A 14,495-nucleotide genomic window follows, 5' to 3' on the forward strand; every position below is an offset into this window, starting at 1 on the left:
GCTCTAATCTCCTCAACTGTTTCTTCTTCCCTGCTTTTCAATGAAATGCCTAGGGGACATTGACTACATTGAAGCTGCTATATAAATGCAGTCATTTGTATTCAGAATCCAAAGGCATAGATTTTTGTCAAGTTCCAAATAAGAACCATCCTTTAACCCGCCCCATTTTGTAAGGTGCATTAAGTTGACCATCTTTACATTTGCAGTGCCCAAAGCATTGGGCTTTCAACTGGGGAAATGAGTTCATGTCACAGTCCAACTTGACTTTTGGATGATCCTGTTCAAGATATAAGAAGATACAGTGCACTGTACATTTAACGTACAGATTCAGTTGTCGACATCACCTCCTCCCAATGACTGTAGTTACTCCAGCCGTGATCCACTACAATCTGCTCTCTGCAGTGGTGCATGCTTAAAACTCATATGCAGATGTGCAGCCCATTATTAGCCAGCCTAATCACCTTGATATCAGTACGTCTCCATGCCCATGACTGTTGCTGCTCCCACTCCAGATTGCTGCGCATCTCCGTGTTTTGGAGGATGACCATTCAGTCATCACATCCCTGCTCTCTCAAGTCTTCCAAAGCATATTGCCTTATCACTCAATTCTAAGCTACATTTTATCCTTTCTTCCTGCTTGGTGTTCACCTTTTGACCTTGTTAGGTTCTCAGAATTGTTTCCTTTACATGAAGCAGTGCTATATAGATTGATAGTGAGCTCATACATCAGTAACCCCTTGAATGACATGCTTCACATTACCACAAGGTGCTCCCTTTGTGGTGGTGCTTCAGACAATATCGGGTGTCTGTGAACAATGCACCCAACTGTAAGTGTACCCAGAGCTGCTGGCATTCAAGAGTAGATTGCAAATGTGCTTAAGACCAACTGTTGGGCAATGTTATACATGGAGGGGTAATAATTTATGCATGAGCGAATGGGGCAGAACATCAGCCAAAGATTACAAAGCTGCATACTTTGAAAGAAAGTAAGGCATTGGTTTTAAAAGGAAGAAGGAAATGGGAGCTGGTGAAGTAATGGTTTGAGTTAACATGGATGGAAGAAACTAAGAAAAAGGGAGCCTAACATTGAGGCTCAGTAACACCCCTTGGTGATGTTTACATGCTACTGAATGGTAGCACATGGGTCCAATGGGTGGCAAGTAGCCAGCAGAGGTATCACCCTCTGCTGCCTGAGAAGTATGGGGTGGGGAGACTGACGACCAGTGGAGTCATTCTGGTTCACTCATGTAGGGAGTGGTACATGTTGCTTTAAATCTATCTTGGGTGGATTGTTCCAAGTGGAAAGAAAGCTAGACTACTTGAAACAGGCACAGTAACCCTGGTGTCGGCAAGTGAGGTGCCAAAAACACTTAATCCCTGTAACTGGATCTAATCTGTAAATGCCTGTTATGTTGTGATGAGCTAAGCATCTACTGTATTGTAAGCCACTTGTATGTCTCCACTGTGCCTTTACTGTAGTAGTTAATGTACTAACCAGTTGACTGCTTAGATAGTATTTTACCTTGATGTGTGGAATAATACCATCTAGAAGAATCCGATCAGATTTCAAGCAGTGCGTTATGAGAATAGATATGGTATACAGTGGGCAAGCATTGGCCTCCTCACAACAAAATGCTTGCAATTTGAATTACAGCGGTTGTGTAATAACGTGCTTGCTACATGTACGAACAAAGGTTTAATTGGTTAGCTGTACAGTATAGTTGGCCATTTGAATCTTGGAATCATAGAATGGTTACAACACAGAAGGAGGGCATTCGGCCCATCATGTCCATGCCAGCTCTCTGCGAGAGCAACTTGGCTCGTCCCGCTCAAAAGATTATAAGAAATAAGAGCAGGAGTTGGCCTTCGGCCCCTGGTGCCTGCTCCGCCATTCAATAAGATCATGGCTGATCTGATTGTGGCCTTAACTCCACTTTCCTGCCTGCCCCCATAACCCTTTACTCTCTTGTAGATCAAAAATCTGTAACTCAACCTTGAATATTTTCAATGACCCAGCCTCCACTGCTCTCTGGGGAGGAGTGTTTCAAAGATTAATGACCGTCTGAGAGAAGAAATTTCTCCTCATCTCCGTCTTAAAAGGGAGACCCCTTATTTTTAAACGGTGTCACCGACCTCTAGATTTCCCCACAAGGGTAAGTATCCTCTCAGCATTTACCCTGTCGAGCCCCCTTAGAATCTTATACGTTTCAGTAAGATCACCTCTCATTGTTCTAAACTCCAATGAGTATAGACCCAACCTGGTCAATCTTTCCTCATAAGACAATCCCTTCATCCCTTGCCTTTTCCTGTAGCCCTGCAGATCTTTTTCTCTTAAGATTATCCAATTCCCTTTTGAAACCCACAATTGAATCTGCCTCCACCACACACTTGGGCAGTGCATACCAGATGCTAACCACTTGATACGTTAAAAAATTCTTAATGTTGCCTCTCATCCTTTTGCCAGTCACTTTAAATTGATAGTCGTTTGGTAGTGCAGAACTTGAGTATTGCTGAAAATAGAGACATGTTGTCGAAGCTTTTCATCTTGCATTCATCAGGACAATCCGCAAGAATAACCAATGTAAGGGAAAACAATTTATACTGCATGGTAAGAGAGTGCTGATTGGTTCGCAAGTGAACTCTGGTAGAGGCGTTGTCATGGAGAATGCACCAGTTTACGGTGACTGACAGTTAACTGCCAAGCTTTGTTTGAAATTTAAACCAGGTAGTTTGACTCTGGTCAAGGCATTGCCCTGAGGAATGAACCAGCGAATGGCTGTCACTTATTCTGTACAGCTGAAACAGGTGCAATGTTTGTACATGTTCTTTCTGTCCCTGCAAAGAACGGCGCCCTGTATATTGTATTTAGCTTCTAGTACATGCAAGCCCTACTGACAATCTTAAATTGGTTGTCAGTGTAATTCTTAGCACAGTGTGGATTATTTAGCAAATGTTGTCCAATCGCAGAATCACATCTAATGTTGGACACTGTTTTGAGTTTTGCAAGCACGGGCTGGTTGGGTGTGGCCTGTACCTTAACCATTGCCAACAGCAGAAGGGAAATGTTGCGATCCACCAGTCTTTGGGATGTATGGCCTATATATCTAGCATCTCACTGGCATTGAAATTCATATGTCACATTACTCATTTGTGTGATAGGCAGGGCATCTTTTTGGCTTGACTGCAGCATCCTGTTAGTGGTGAACACCATACATGTTACTGCATAGTAGCAGCCTGTAACAGCTTGCTTTACCTGTTGCTCAAATTTTTGGGATGTGTTACCCTTCCAGGGTAATTTGAGGTAGACTGGGCACTTTTCGGGGCTGAAAAAGACAGCCTTGGGCCCATTCATAAGTTTGCACGATATACAAGAAATGATCTGATCACGCCGGATGTCTTTGATTCGCCCTATTTCAGCATCAAGCTTGCATGGTGAGTAAATGACTCGGGCCCTATTTATGAGGTTGCCAATAAGACCAATCTTATAGCGCATGGAACTGTAAGAATCCCAACATGTGTATTTTCAGCAATATTTAAATTGATGTCCTCTGATTCTTGCTTCCTATCTACTCTGTCCAGACCCCTCATGATCTTGAACACCTCTATCAAATCTTCTCTCAACCTTCTCTAAGGAGAACCCCAGTTTCTCCAATCTGTCCATGTAACTCAAGTCCCGCATCCCTGGAACCATTCTCGTAAACCTTTTCTGCACCCTCTCAGTGCCTTCACATCCTTCCTAAAGTGTGGTGCCCGGAATTGGCCACTACTCCAGTTGAGGCCGAACAAGTGGTTTATCAAGGTTCACCATAACTTCTTTGCTTTTGTACATTCTGACTCTAATTGTAAAGCCCAGAATCCCTTATGCCTTTTTAACTGCTTTCTCAACCTCCCTCTCACCTTCAACGATTTGTGCACATATACCCCTAGGTCCCTCTGCTCCTGCACCCTCTTAAGTATTGTATCCTATCTTTTATATTGGTTTGCCTCATTCTTACAACTTTACACTTTGCATTAAATTTCATCTGCCATGTGACTGCTCATTCCACTTGCTTGTCTGTCATCTTGAAGTTTATCACTATCTTCACAGTTCACAATACTTGCAAGTTCTGTCACCTGCAAATTGTGAAATTTATTGCCTGCGCACCCAAGTCTAAGTCATTAATATAGATCAAGAAAAGAAGTGGTCCTAATACTGTAGGACGCAGTAGGGCGGCACAGTGGCGCAGTGGTTATCACCGCAGCCTCACAGCACCAGCGACCCGGGTTCAATTCTGGGTACTGCCTGTGTGGAGTTTGCAAGTTCTCCCTGTGTCTGCGTGGGTTTTCTCCGGGTGCTCCGGTTTCCTCCACAGCCAAAAGACTTGCCGGTTGATAGGTGAATTGGCCATTATAAATTGTCACGAGTATAGGTAGGTGGTAGGGGAATATAGGGACAGGTGAGGATGTGGTAGGAATATGGGATTAGTGTAGGATTAGTCTAAATTGGTGGTTAATGGTCGGCACAGACTCGGTGGGCCGAAGGGCCTGTTTCAGTGCTGTATCTCTAAAGCTAAATCTAAAAATCTAATACTGGCCCCTGGGGAACCCCAATGTATACCTTCCTCCAGTCTGAAAAACGATTGTTGACACCATTGTTTCCTGTCACTTAGCCAGCTTCATATTCATGCTGCCATTGTCCCTTTTATTCCATGGTGGGGAGCTTGCTGGAGGTGAGGTGCAAAATTGTGGTGAGAAAGATGCAGAAGAGGGTTGATGCAATGCTACAGCCTTTGTTTAACGCCAGTCTTCACTGAGATAGGGTCTGTGGTGGTTCCATTGGTAATGATTACGGCTTGCATGTCATCATGTAGTAGGCGAAGATGGTGACAAATTTCTGAGGGCAGCCAAACTTGAGGACTTTCCATAAACCCTCACGATTAACGGAGTCAAAGGCTTTCGTGAGGTCAAAAAAGGCCATGTACAGCGGTTGGTGCTGCTCTCCACATTTTTCTTGGATTTGCTGTGCAGTGAAGATCATATCTGTAGTGCCTCACACTGGACGAAATCCACATTGCAATTTTGGAAGGAATTCTTCGACCACTGGAAGGAGGCAGTTGAGGAAAATCCTTTGCGAAGATCTTCCCTGTGGCAGACAGCCACAATTAGATTTGTCTCCTTTCTTGAAAATGGTCACAATCACGGCGTCCCCAAGATCCCCTGGCATGTGCTGCTCTTCTCAGATAAGGGATATGAGGTTGTGCAATCGCGCCAGGAGCACATCACCACCATGTTCCAGGATTTTGACAGAAATTCTGTCTGCTCCAGAGACCTTGTTGTTTTTCAGCTGATACATGGCTTTTTCAACTTTTACGTTCCCAGCATCATGGCTCTAATCACCCAAAACAAGTTTCGCAGGGCGGGCTAAGTCACTTGCATGCCTGACACCAGGCTCCTGAAGCAACTGCTCTACTCTGCGCTTCACTGCAGCAAAAGACTCCCAGGAGGACAGAGGGAACACTTTAGGGACATTCTCAAAGCATCACCGAAGAAATCCAACATACATACTGAGTCATAAGAGCCCTTGTCTCTCGACGACTCTAAGTGGAAAATGTGCTTTCGAGAAGGAAGATTTTGATGGGATCATGCGGAGGCAAGTCCAGGCAGTAAAAGGAGTGCATAGCCTCCCAAGTGACTCGCCTATCCAACTCGTCAAACACGTGGTAGAGTCTGTGGTTCACACATTGGACTAGTTGGCCATGTTAGAACGTGCTGAACTGGAGCGGAAGCAAGTCGTCCTGGGTCCCGAGGAACTGCCTAAGAAGAGAAGGTGTTTCATGGGATTCAACTTTGTTTACAAGCCTGTGGTACTTGATCAAACGCTTTTTGAAAGTCCATGTACACCATATCAACTGCAATACCCTCATCGACCCTCCGTTACCTCATCAAAAAAACTCAATCAGATTAGTTAAACACGGTTTGCCCTTAACAAATCTATGCTGGCTTTCCTTAAGTAATCCACGCTTGTCCAAGTGCCAATTTTGTCTCTGATTATAGTTTCTTAAAGCTTTCTCATCCCCAAGATTAAACTGACTAGTGGCTGAGCTTAACCTTGCACCCTTATTCAAAAAAGGTTGCAACGTTTGCAATTCTGCAGTCCTCTGGCACCACCCCTGTATCTCGGGAGAATTGGAAGGTTATGGCCAGTTTCTCCACAGTTTCCACCCTTACTTCTCTCAGTATCCTTGGATACATTTGATCCAGTCATGTCACCTTTGAATTTTCTATTTTCAGCCTAGTTCTCACCTGTTATCAATCAGACATCTGTCATACGCACCCTTTTCCTGCTTCATACTTACTATCTCTTTTGTCATCTTGGGAGCTCTGGCTTTTTGTCCTACCTTTCTGCATTGTGGGAATGAATGTCGACTGTACCCGACTGTCTCCTCTTTAAAGGCAGCCCACTGTTCAATTGCAGTTTTGCCTGTCAGTCTTCGATTCCAATTTATCTGGGCCAGATCTGTTCTCTCCTCTGTTGAAATTGGCCCTCCCCCAATTAATTATTTTCACTCTGGATTGCTCGTTGTCCTTTTCCATGGCTAACCTAAACTTTATGATCACTGTCTCCAAAATGCTCCCCTAATGCCGATTGATCCCCTTTTCCCACCTCATTCCCCAGATCCAGCAATGCCTCCTTTTGGACTAGAAAGGTACTGATATGGAAAATTCTCCTGAACATACTTCAGAAACTCTTCCCCCTCCCCGTCCTTGAACTATTACTATCCTAGTCTATATTCAGATAATTATAAGTCCCCCATTATCACTACTGTATGCTTTTTGCATCTTTGTAATTTTCTTGCAAATTTGTTCCTCTATCTTTCCCACTCGGTGTCCTATAGAATTCACCCTGTAGTGTAACGGCACCTATCTTGTTGCTTAGCTGTAACCAAATAGATTTTGTGCTTGACCCCTCTTGGGCATCCCCTCTCTCCAGCATTGTAACATTATCCTTAATCGATACTGCCACCCCTCCTAATTTCTTCTCTATCTTTACTGAACACCTTGTATCCAGGAATATTTAGTACCCAGTCACAGAATTATCACAGAATGGTCACAGCACAGAAGGAGGCCATTCGGCCCATCATGTTTGTGCTGGCTCTCTGCAAGAGCAACTCACCTAACATCCCACTCTTGCCTTTTCCCTGTAACTCTGCAAATTTTTTCTCTCTATAATTATCCAGTTCTCTTTTGAAGGCCTCAATTGAATCTACCTTCACCACACTCTCAGGCAGTGCATTCCAGATCCTAACCACTAGCTGAGTTTAAAAAAAAAAAAAAAATTTTTTTTTCCCCTTTTGTCATTGTTGCTTTTATCCCCCCCAGTCACCTTAAATCTGTGTCCTCTGGTTCTCTATCCTTCCCTGTCCTTTTTTGAGCCAGGTCCCCGTTATCACCACATCACATTCCCACGTGGCTACTTCTGTCTGCAGCTCACTAACATTATTTACCACACCCCATGTGTTAACATACATGCTCAGTAAACCCAGTTTAGGCGTTATAGTATTTCCTCTTACTGTGACACCACCTAGTACCTTACTGTTTTTTACTCTATGCTATCTGTCTGTCTCTCAATTCTTTGTGCACCTTGTTTTTCCTTTCTAATTTTACCTCCTGGTTCTCATCCCTCCCCAGTAGCGCTAGCAAACTTCCCCGCAAGGACATTGGTCCCGGATCTGTTCAGGTGCAACCCGTACAGCTGTACAGGTCCCATCTCCCCCAGAACCGATCCCATCATTTAAAGCTGTCCCTCTCTGCATTATGTTTCCGGCCACGCATTCATCTGCTTTCCTCTCCTATTTCTACACTCACTATCGCATGGCACCAGGAGCAAATTGGAGTACGACCTTTGAGGTCCTGCTTGCTAGTTTCTTTCCTAGTTCCCTAAAATTTGCAGGACCTCATCCCTCTTTGTACCTACATCGTTGGTACCATTATGGACCACGACTGCTCACTGTTGACCCTTCTGCCTGAGAGTGCTCTGCAGCTACATAGTGGCATCCCTGACTCTGGCGCCAGGGAGACTACGTACCATCCTGGATTCCTGTCAGTGGCTGCAGAAACTCATGTCTTTTCTCCTAATTCCAGAATTCCCCTTTGCTATTACATTCCCAATTTTCTTCTTGCACCCACCCCCTCCCCCGCCCCCAAGCCCCTACAGCAGCTCTGGTTGCACTCCCCAAAGGAGCCAGCACTCCATCACTCTCAGACCTGAACACTGGTTGGAGAGCACGATGCATTCGAGACTCCTGCACTACTTGCCTGGTTCTCGACTGTGGCAGTTACCCGTACCCTCTCTGCCCCCACACCCTTAAGCTGCGGGGTGACCACATCCAGAAACGTACGATCCACGAGACTCAGTCTCACGGGTGTACCACAGCAAAATCAGCTGTTGCTCAAGCTCCTCAACCTGGAGTTTGAGCTTCTGCAGCTGATGATACTTCCTGCACATGTGGTTGCCCCCGGACATGAGAAGTGTCCTGGAATTCCAACATGGAGCAGGATGTGCACTCCACGGGACTGAGATGCTCTGCCATGTCTCTTATTAGACTGTTAACTGACTTAACAGAAATAAACTTAAGACTTAAATAAATAAGCACTCACCAACACTCACGAGCTACATACCAATCAGTTGCTTCCCTTGTGCTGATGTCACTTTATTTTATAGGGGATTAACGTAAATATTTTTACTCTCTTCTTATCTATAGACCTTCTATTTTAATGTATTGAAAAATTCTGAATCCTTGAATGTTACTGTCCCTTTCGATTTTAATTTTAACTTTATCCCCTAGATCTTAATTGCACAGTGATTTTAATTATATGATAAATGGCTTTAGAGTTTTATACTAATTAACTGATCCAGTCTTATTTCAGAGTTGATAAATTTAAACAAACTTGAAAGCTTACCAGCGTACCTGCCCCACTTGACTTTTTGTCCTGTGACTTTACTTCACGATTTTGTTTTTCTTGTCTGGTTTAGACTCTCCATCTGATCACAGTGCTGATCCTCTCCCAGGCCTTTCCTTTGTGCTGCTCCTCTCCTGGGCGCCTCTTTTTTTCTCTCTCTTTATTTTAACTAATCTCAGGAAGGATATATTGACCCAGGAGAGGGTACATTACAGATTCACCAGAATCGTACTGGGGCTTAAAGGGGTTAAATTGCGGACAGGTCGCATATACTTGGCTTTTGTTCCCTTAAGTTTAGGTCAGTGAGGGGTGATCTAATTGAGGTCTTTAAAATGATAGGAAAGCTATTTCACCTAATGTGCAATCCGGAACAAGGGAACACAATCTTGAAATTAGAGCTAGGCCATTTAGGAGTGAAATCGGGACATACTTTTTTACGCAAATGGTAGTGGAAATATGAACTCTCTCTCCAAGAAGGCTTTGGATGCTGGGACATATAAATTTTCAAGTTTGAAATGAATTGATTTTTGTTGGGCAAGGGTATCGAGGGATATGGGACAAAGGCAGATAAATGGATTTGTGCTACAGATCAGCCATGATCTGATAGAATGGTAGAGCAGGCCCGAGGGCTGAATGTAGAGGCCTGCTTTAGGTCGGGAAAAAGAACCCGACCGAACCACAGCGGACCCGAGCCCGGCTGACGCAACCCGAACCCGCCACTATGCGGCCCAGCCCGACCCGACCATCCCTTTACTTACCTTCTGACTGGGAAGCTCCACGAAGCTGCAGCGCATGCACGGTGACGTCATAGTGACATCACTCGCTCACTGCGCAGACTCTGTTTCATCCCAGACTCCCAGCTCAGGTAAGTTTCTATTTTTAATACTTACCAGCAGAGCACTTAGCATGTGTGTCCGGCCTGACCCAACCCGACTTGACCTGGACTCGACCCAACCCGAGCCTGAAAGCCGGCTCTGGAAGATGGGCCCGACCCGACACATGTCGTTGGGTCCTGTTGGGTTTGGGTCGGGTAGCAGGTTTCTAGCTGAATGGCCTAGTTCTGTTCCTTGAAATACTGGAAGTGACACCAGGAATTGTGGAAACCAGTCTGCTTTGATTTGGAAGCCAAGTGTGGTTCATTTGTTTCCTTCCCCTCCCAGACACTCAATGGATCAACAAGACCCTCTGGAAAACTTTAGTTATTTTTTATGTTGCGGTTGCAGCAAGAAGGGATGAGGTGGTTTATTGAAGCTGTATGGTTTTCATAGTCAGGCCTGCTGATGCAGCTTTAGCTTGTCTACCTTCACCTTATCCACTTTACAATAACTCCGGTCTCCCCACATCTCAACTTCCAACCTCTGGCCTGATGCATGACTCAGATTGTTAGAGCTCTGCTATGCTGCACTTGAGTGCTAGGACCGGATATATACCCAGAAACCTCCCGTGGTGTTAAGAATCTGTCATGCGTTGTGGTGGAGCAGTGAGGCTAGGCTGGGTGTTGCCCCTCGGCCCACTCTTGCCTATCTTGTCGCCACGCCGGCCTCTTGTCCAGACGTGATGTTTGTGGAATGGTGAAGGAAAGGTCTGAAATAGCTACACTTATGGCTCGGTAAGGACCAGGGTTGGATCGGTAGCCTCTGCTGAGATAACTGATCCCAGCTAAGACACCTGATGCATATCAGTCAGTGTCTGCACCTGGTTTAAGGAAGGTACCATCAGTCAGGTTTCCTGTTCAGATCAGTGCCCAGTAGCCCTTTTTTATGTAGAGGTAAGGTGAGGTATGCTACACAGGAGCCTGTGCTGTAATTTCATTGGTAGTGACAGACTTAAAAGGAGGGTCTGATTTTGTGTGAGTGGGGGTAGGAGGAAGATGGCTACAGCAGGTTCTTTGTGTTTTATACTTGGGGTATTGCATGTGAGTGACCAGGATGCATTATATTTGATTTGTGAGAAATCTGTGCATCTTACAACTCTGGAAATCATGAAGTGTTTGTATTCCAACTCTCTCTCCCAAACAAGTACCATATACTCTTCATTTTAGCACCAAAGTGGCAGAGCACCTTGTGTTGATAAGGATATCAACTGGGCAAGTTTTTTTTTTTGTTTTTTTTTATTTAATAAAGGTTGGGGAGAACCTTGCACCGTTCAGACAAAGCCAGAATCATCTTGGGGAGAACCGCCTGCTCTAACTGGGACAGTGGACAATGGAACAGCAGCCTGGGGTCAACCCATGGATACAGGAGCCAGCTGGAGAGAGCCGGTTAATGACAGTGCTGGTACCTCTGGCTGGGGCAGCACCCCAGCTGCCCCGCCACCTCCAAATAGACCTGGTAAAACTCATAACACTTTATCATTTTAACACTGGTGCAAGTTTGAACAGTAGGTGTGATTCATTGTGCACTGGGGCTTTGAGTAATGAGCTCCATTACTAGTTTGGCTATTTACATAAGGCATGCTATCTTGTTTAATGTTCATTAACAAGTGCACCTTCCTCCACTGCATTTAACCCCTTTTTCTGCCAATTGCACAGATTTCATTCTCAACACTTGGTGTAGGTGTCTTGATTATTTAACTACAAAATACACTTATTGATTTTTGCATCTATTGATGGGCATTGTTACTCCACCCCTATTTTATTTGAATTCTTTCCCATCTTTAGGTTTCCCCAGTGTGGAGCACCTTTCCCTGTTCAAGTACATGATCAGGCAGCCTACTGTCAAGGCCCTAGAAATGTCGGGCCACTAGTAAAAGCATGAAGTCAGCCTGCCTTCCTTCTCCCCCTGAGAGAGAAGTGCCTTTGTGACCCCTCTCCCAAGAAAAAGGCCTGCATTCTTAAATGTCGTCCTCCTTCTGGTTGAGGTTGTGAAAATACATATAAAAATATACACATATTTCTTTGTGTGCACAATTACGCCAACAGCCCTGCAAGGCACCTTCTGGCATATCATTGTACTGGGCTGTAGACTGTTCTGATCGGGTGTTTAACATTCCTGCATGTCTTTAACCCAATCGGATGTACGCAATAAATAAATTGTAGAAAATATTACTCCACCATCCCAGGCTAAGACCAGTGTTGCTCAAATATTCAGTCCTTGTTTTGTAAAAGAGAGGGGGTGGGAAATCCAGACCACAGTTTCCTTGATGGTTGTTTTCATTAATCGGTTTACAGCCCCCAAACCTATGCAAGATGGCTGGGGTGATGAGGAAGCATCGGTGCCAGGAACTCGTCATTCCAGCTGGGACGAGGAGGAAGGGGAATCGGTGATTTGGAACAGCAACATCTCGCAGGATAACAGTTCCTCTTCAAACTGGGCATCAAAGAAGATAGCTCACAAGGTAGAACCTTTTGCCAACCATGTTGCTTGCACCATGGACCTCAAAGATGTATTGTGTGTATGGTAATGCCTCTTTATTTTTAAAACACTCACCTTTTAACCTTGCTCAGATCCTTCTGTACTTGTTAGATTTTACAGAAAGTACTGCTAACATGTTATAAAAGGTTCATGATGTCAGCTGTAACAAGTTAACTAATTATGTGGCTATCAGTTCAATGTATCTAATTTAAAAATCCACTGCAAGTACCTGTGTATTGCTGTAAATGGTGCTGCCCTGGAATCCAGTACAGTGACAATCAATTAACAGTCATATTTTAAATGTTGCTTTGGGTAGTCGTCAGAGCCTGTTTTAGTGCTTTTCTCCTGGCCCTCCTCATCTGAGATTGTATCCTTCAAACTGTGTAGTGGAACATGTTGGAGGATCACTGCAAAGTGTCACTTAGTGAACATGTCCAAGTGCCTGATCTCAGACACGGGCATGTAATGCAGAGAGGAGAGACAGGTGAGAAAATTTTGAAGAAAAGCAGTACACACTTCATCTCTCAAACTAAATCACTCTCAAGTAACATAGGGTATATGTGTATACGGTGAGTGCCAGTGTCACAAAGCATTCTTTTCAAGAAGGATTTGGATTTTGAATCAGTACTTTTTGGTTTACCTGCTCCCAGTGTCTCACATGTGACTGGATTTTCTCTCTTTAGGGCATGATGAAAGGGGGAAGCAAACCGGATGATATGTGGATGAATCAATTAATGAAGCAATTCTCTAGCATTGGATTTCCTGTAAGTACAATGTGGTAACTTTTCAGTTCCCTCCTTTGTCTTTCTCACCCCACCCCTTCAGTGTGCAGACAAAATACCTGACTAACGCTATGGGTTGGGCCCTTGTCCAGATCACTAATGGTCCTGGCCACAGAGAGATGGTGTTTTTCTCTCGGACAGATAAGGGGTCAGGGATATGTGTCAGTATGTCCTTCCTGTTCTGGGGCCTTAGTGCAAGCCTAGTCTAGCCTAGAAGAGGGGGTCAAAGCATCTTCAGACTGAAAGGATGATTGATTTCAATCTTGTTCTGAGGTTTTGTGATGGCATGAAAGTGCTTTGGGATTCCTGAATTGTTTGTGAAGGGAACAGGGTTGAAGAATGTGATAACCTAGCAGGAGCTGTGTGTGTCTCGCTCATGGTGGAACTGAACTGCACGTTCTTTTTCATTTTTTATTTAGAGATATAGCACTGAAACTGGCCAACAACCACCCATTTATACTAATCCTACATTAATCCCATATTCCCTACCACATCCCCACCATTCTCCTACCACCTACCTGCACTAGGGGCAATTTACAATGGCCAATTTACCTATCAACCTGCAAGTCTTTGGCTGTGGGAGGAAACCGGAGCACCCGGCGGAAACCCACGCGGTCGCGGAGAACTTGCAAACTCCATACAGGCAGTACCCAGAACTGAACCCAGGTCGCTGGAGCTGTGAGGCTGCAGTGCTAACCACTGTGCCACTGTGCCGCCCTAAATGGCACTCTTAATGATGGTACTACTTGTTAATGCAATATGGAGTGCTCAGTCTTGGTGATCACTGTTTGCTTGCTGTGTCAAAAAAATTATAGTTTGTCATTATTTTCCATATTAAAGAAGCTCTGCTCCTCTTTAGCTGGGATCCAGAATACTGCCATCTCTAGTACGCATGTGTTTCACTTACACTTGAATGTGGTGGTTCAGTGCTCGTTATCCAGCAGTGATAGGTAGCCGTGGTTTTGAATGACATCCATCTGCCTGACCCAAGGTACTCAACTCAAAGTTGCCCTTTGCTGCCATTGACATTCACTCACCTACCATTCAATTTCCTGTCTGAAAAAGGCAGAAAGATGACCTGTTCTTTGATCACCATCCCATACCCCGAGGGTGGGACTGTACCTTGGAATGGGAGAAATGGTCTCCTAGGCTTCCTATTGATGGTAATCCAGATGTGAGTTTACCTGCGTGCAGAGAATTCTGAATATTCAAGGTGGTTTCTGCATGTTACAGAGGGAGTCTGCTGAAGAAACAAAGAGCAATAAGATGGACATACCTGTTGGTAAGCTGCTATTGCATTAAACTAAAATTAACATCCTCCAGTCACATATGGTAATTTTCAGACCAGAGTATCATCTTTGTTAGCTGACGTCATTTCATCAACAGTGAGAAAACGTGCCTGCACCTTTCCCCTTTCCAG

General features: G+C 44.6%; 1 protein-coding gene across 5 annotated transcripts in view; it reads left to right on the plus strand.

Annotated features, from left to right (window-relative positions):
* Positions 1-14,495, plus strand: part of LOC137383332 (trinucleotide repeat-containing gene 6A protein-like) — a 193,173-nt gene that overhangs the window by 133,894 nt on the left and 44,784 nt on the right. For 4 of the 5 annotated variants that reach the window (XM_068056022.1, XM_068056025.1, XM_068056023.1 and 1 more), the window contains 4 exons: positions 11,064-11,270; positions 12,110-12,276; positions 12,977-13,057; positions 14,309-14,357. In XM_068056022.1, coding sequence (XP_067912123.1) covers positions 11,064-11,270; positions 12,110-12,276; positions 12,977-13,057; positions 14,309-14,357 — 504 coding nt within the window. The remainder of the gene's footprint in view (positions 1-11,063; positions 11,271-12,109; positions 12,277-12,976; positions 13,058-14,308; positions 14,358-14,495) is intronic. The other variant, XM_068056024.1, reaches the window with a different exon arrangement.

The sequence above is a fragment of the Heterodontus francisci genome, chromosome 24, assembly GCF_036365525.1.
Source record: "Heterodontus francisci isolate sHetFra1 chromosome 24, sHetFra1.hap1, whole genome shotgun sequence".
NCBI classification, from domain to species: domain Eukaryota; kingdom Metazoa; phylum Chordata; class Chondrichthyes; order Heterodontiformes; family Heterodontidae; genus Heterodontus; species Heterodontus francisci.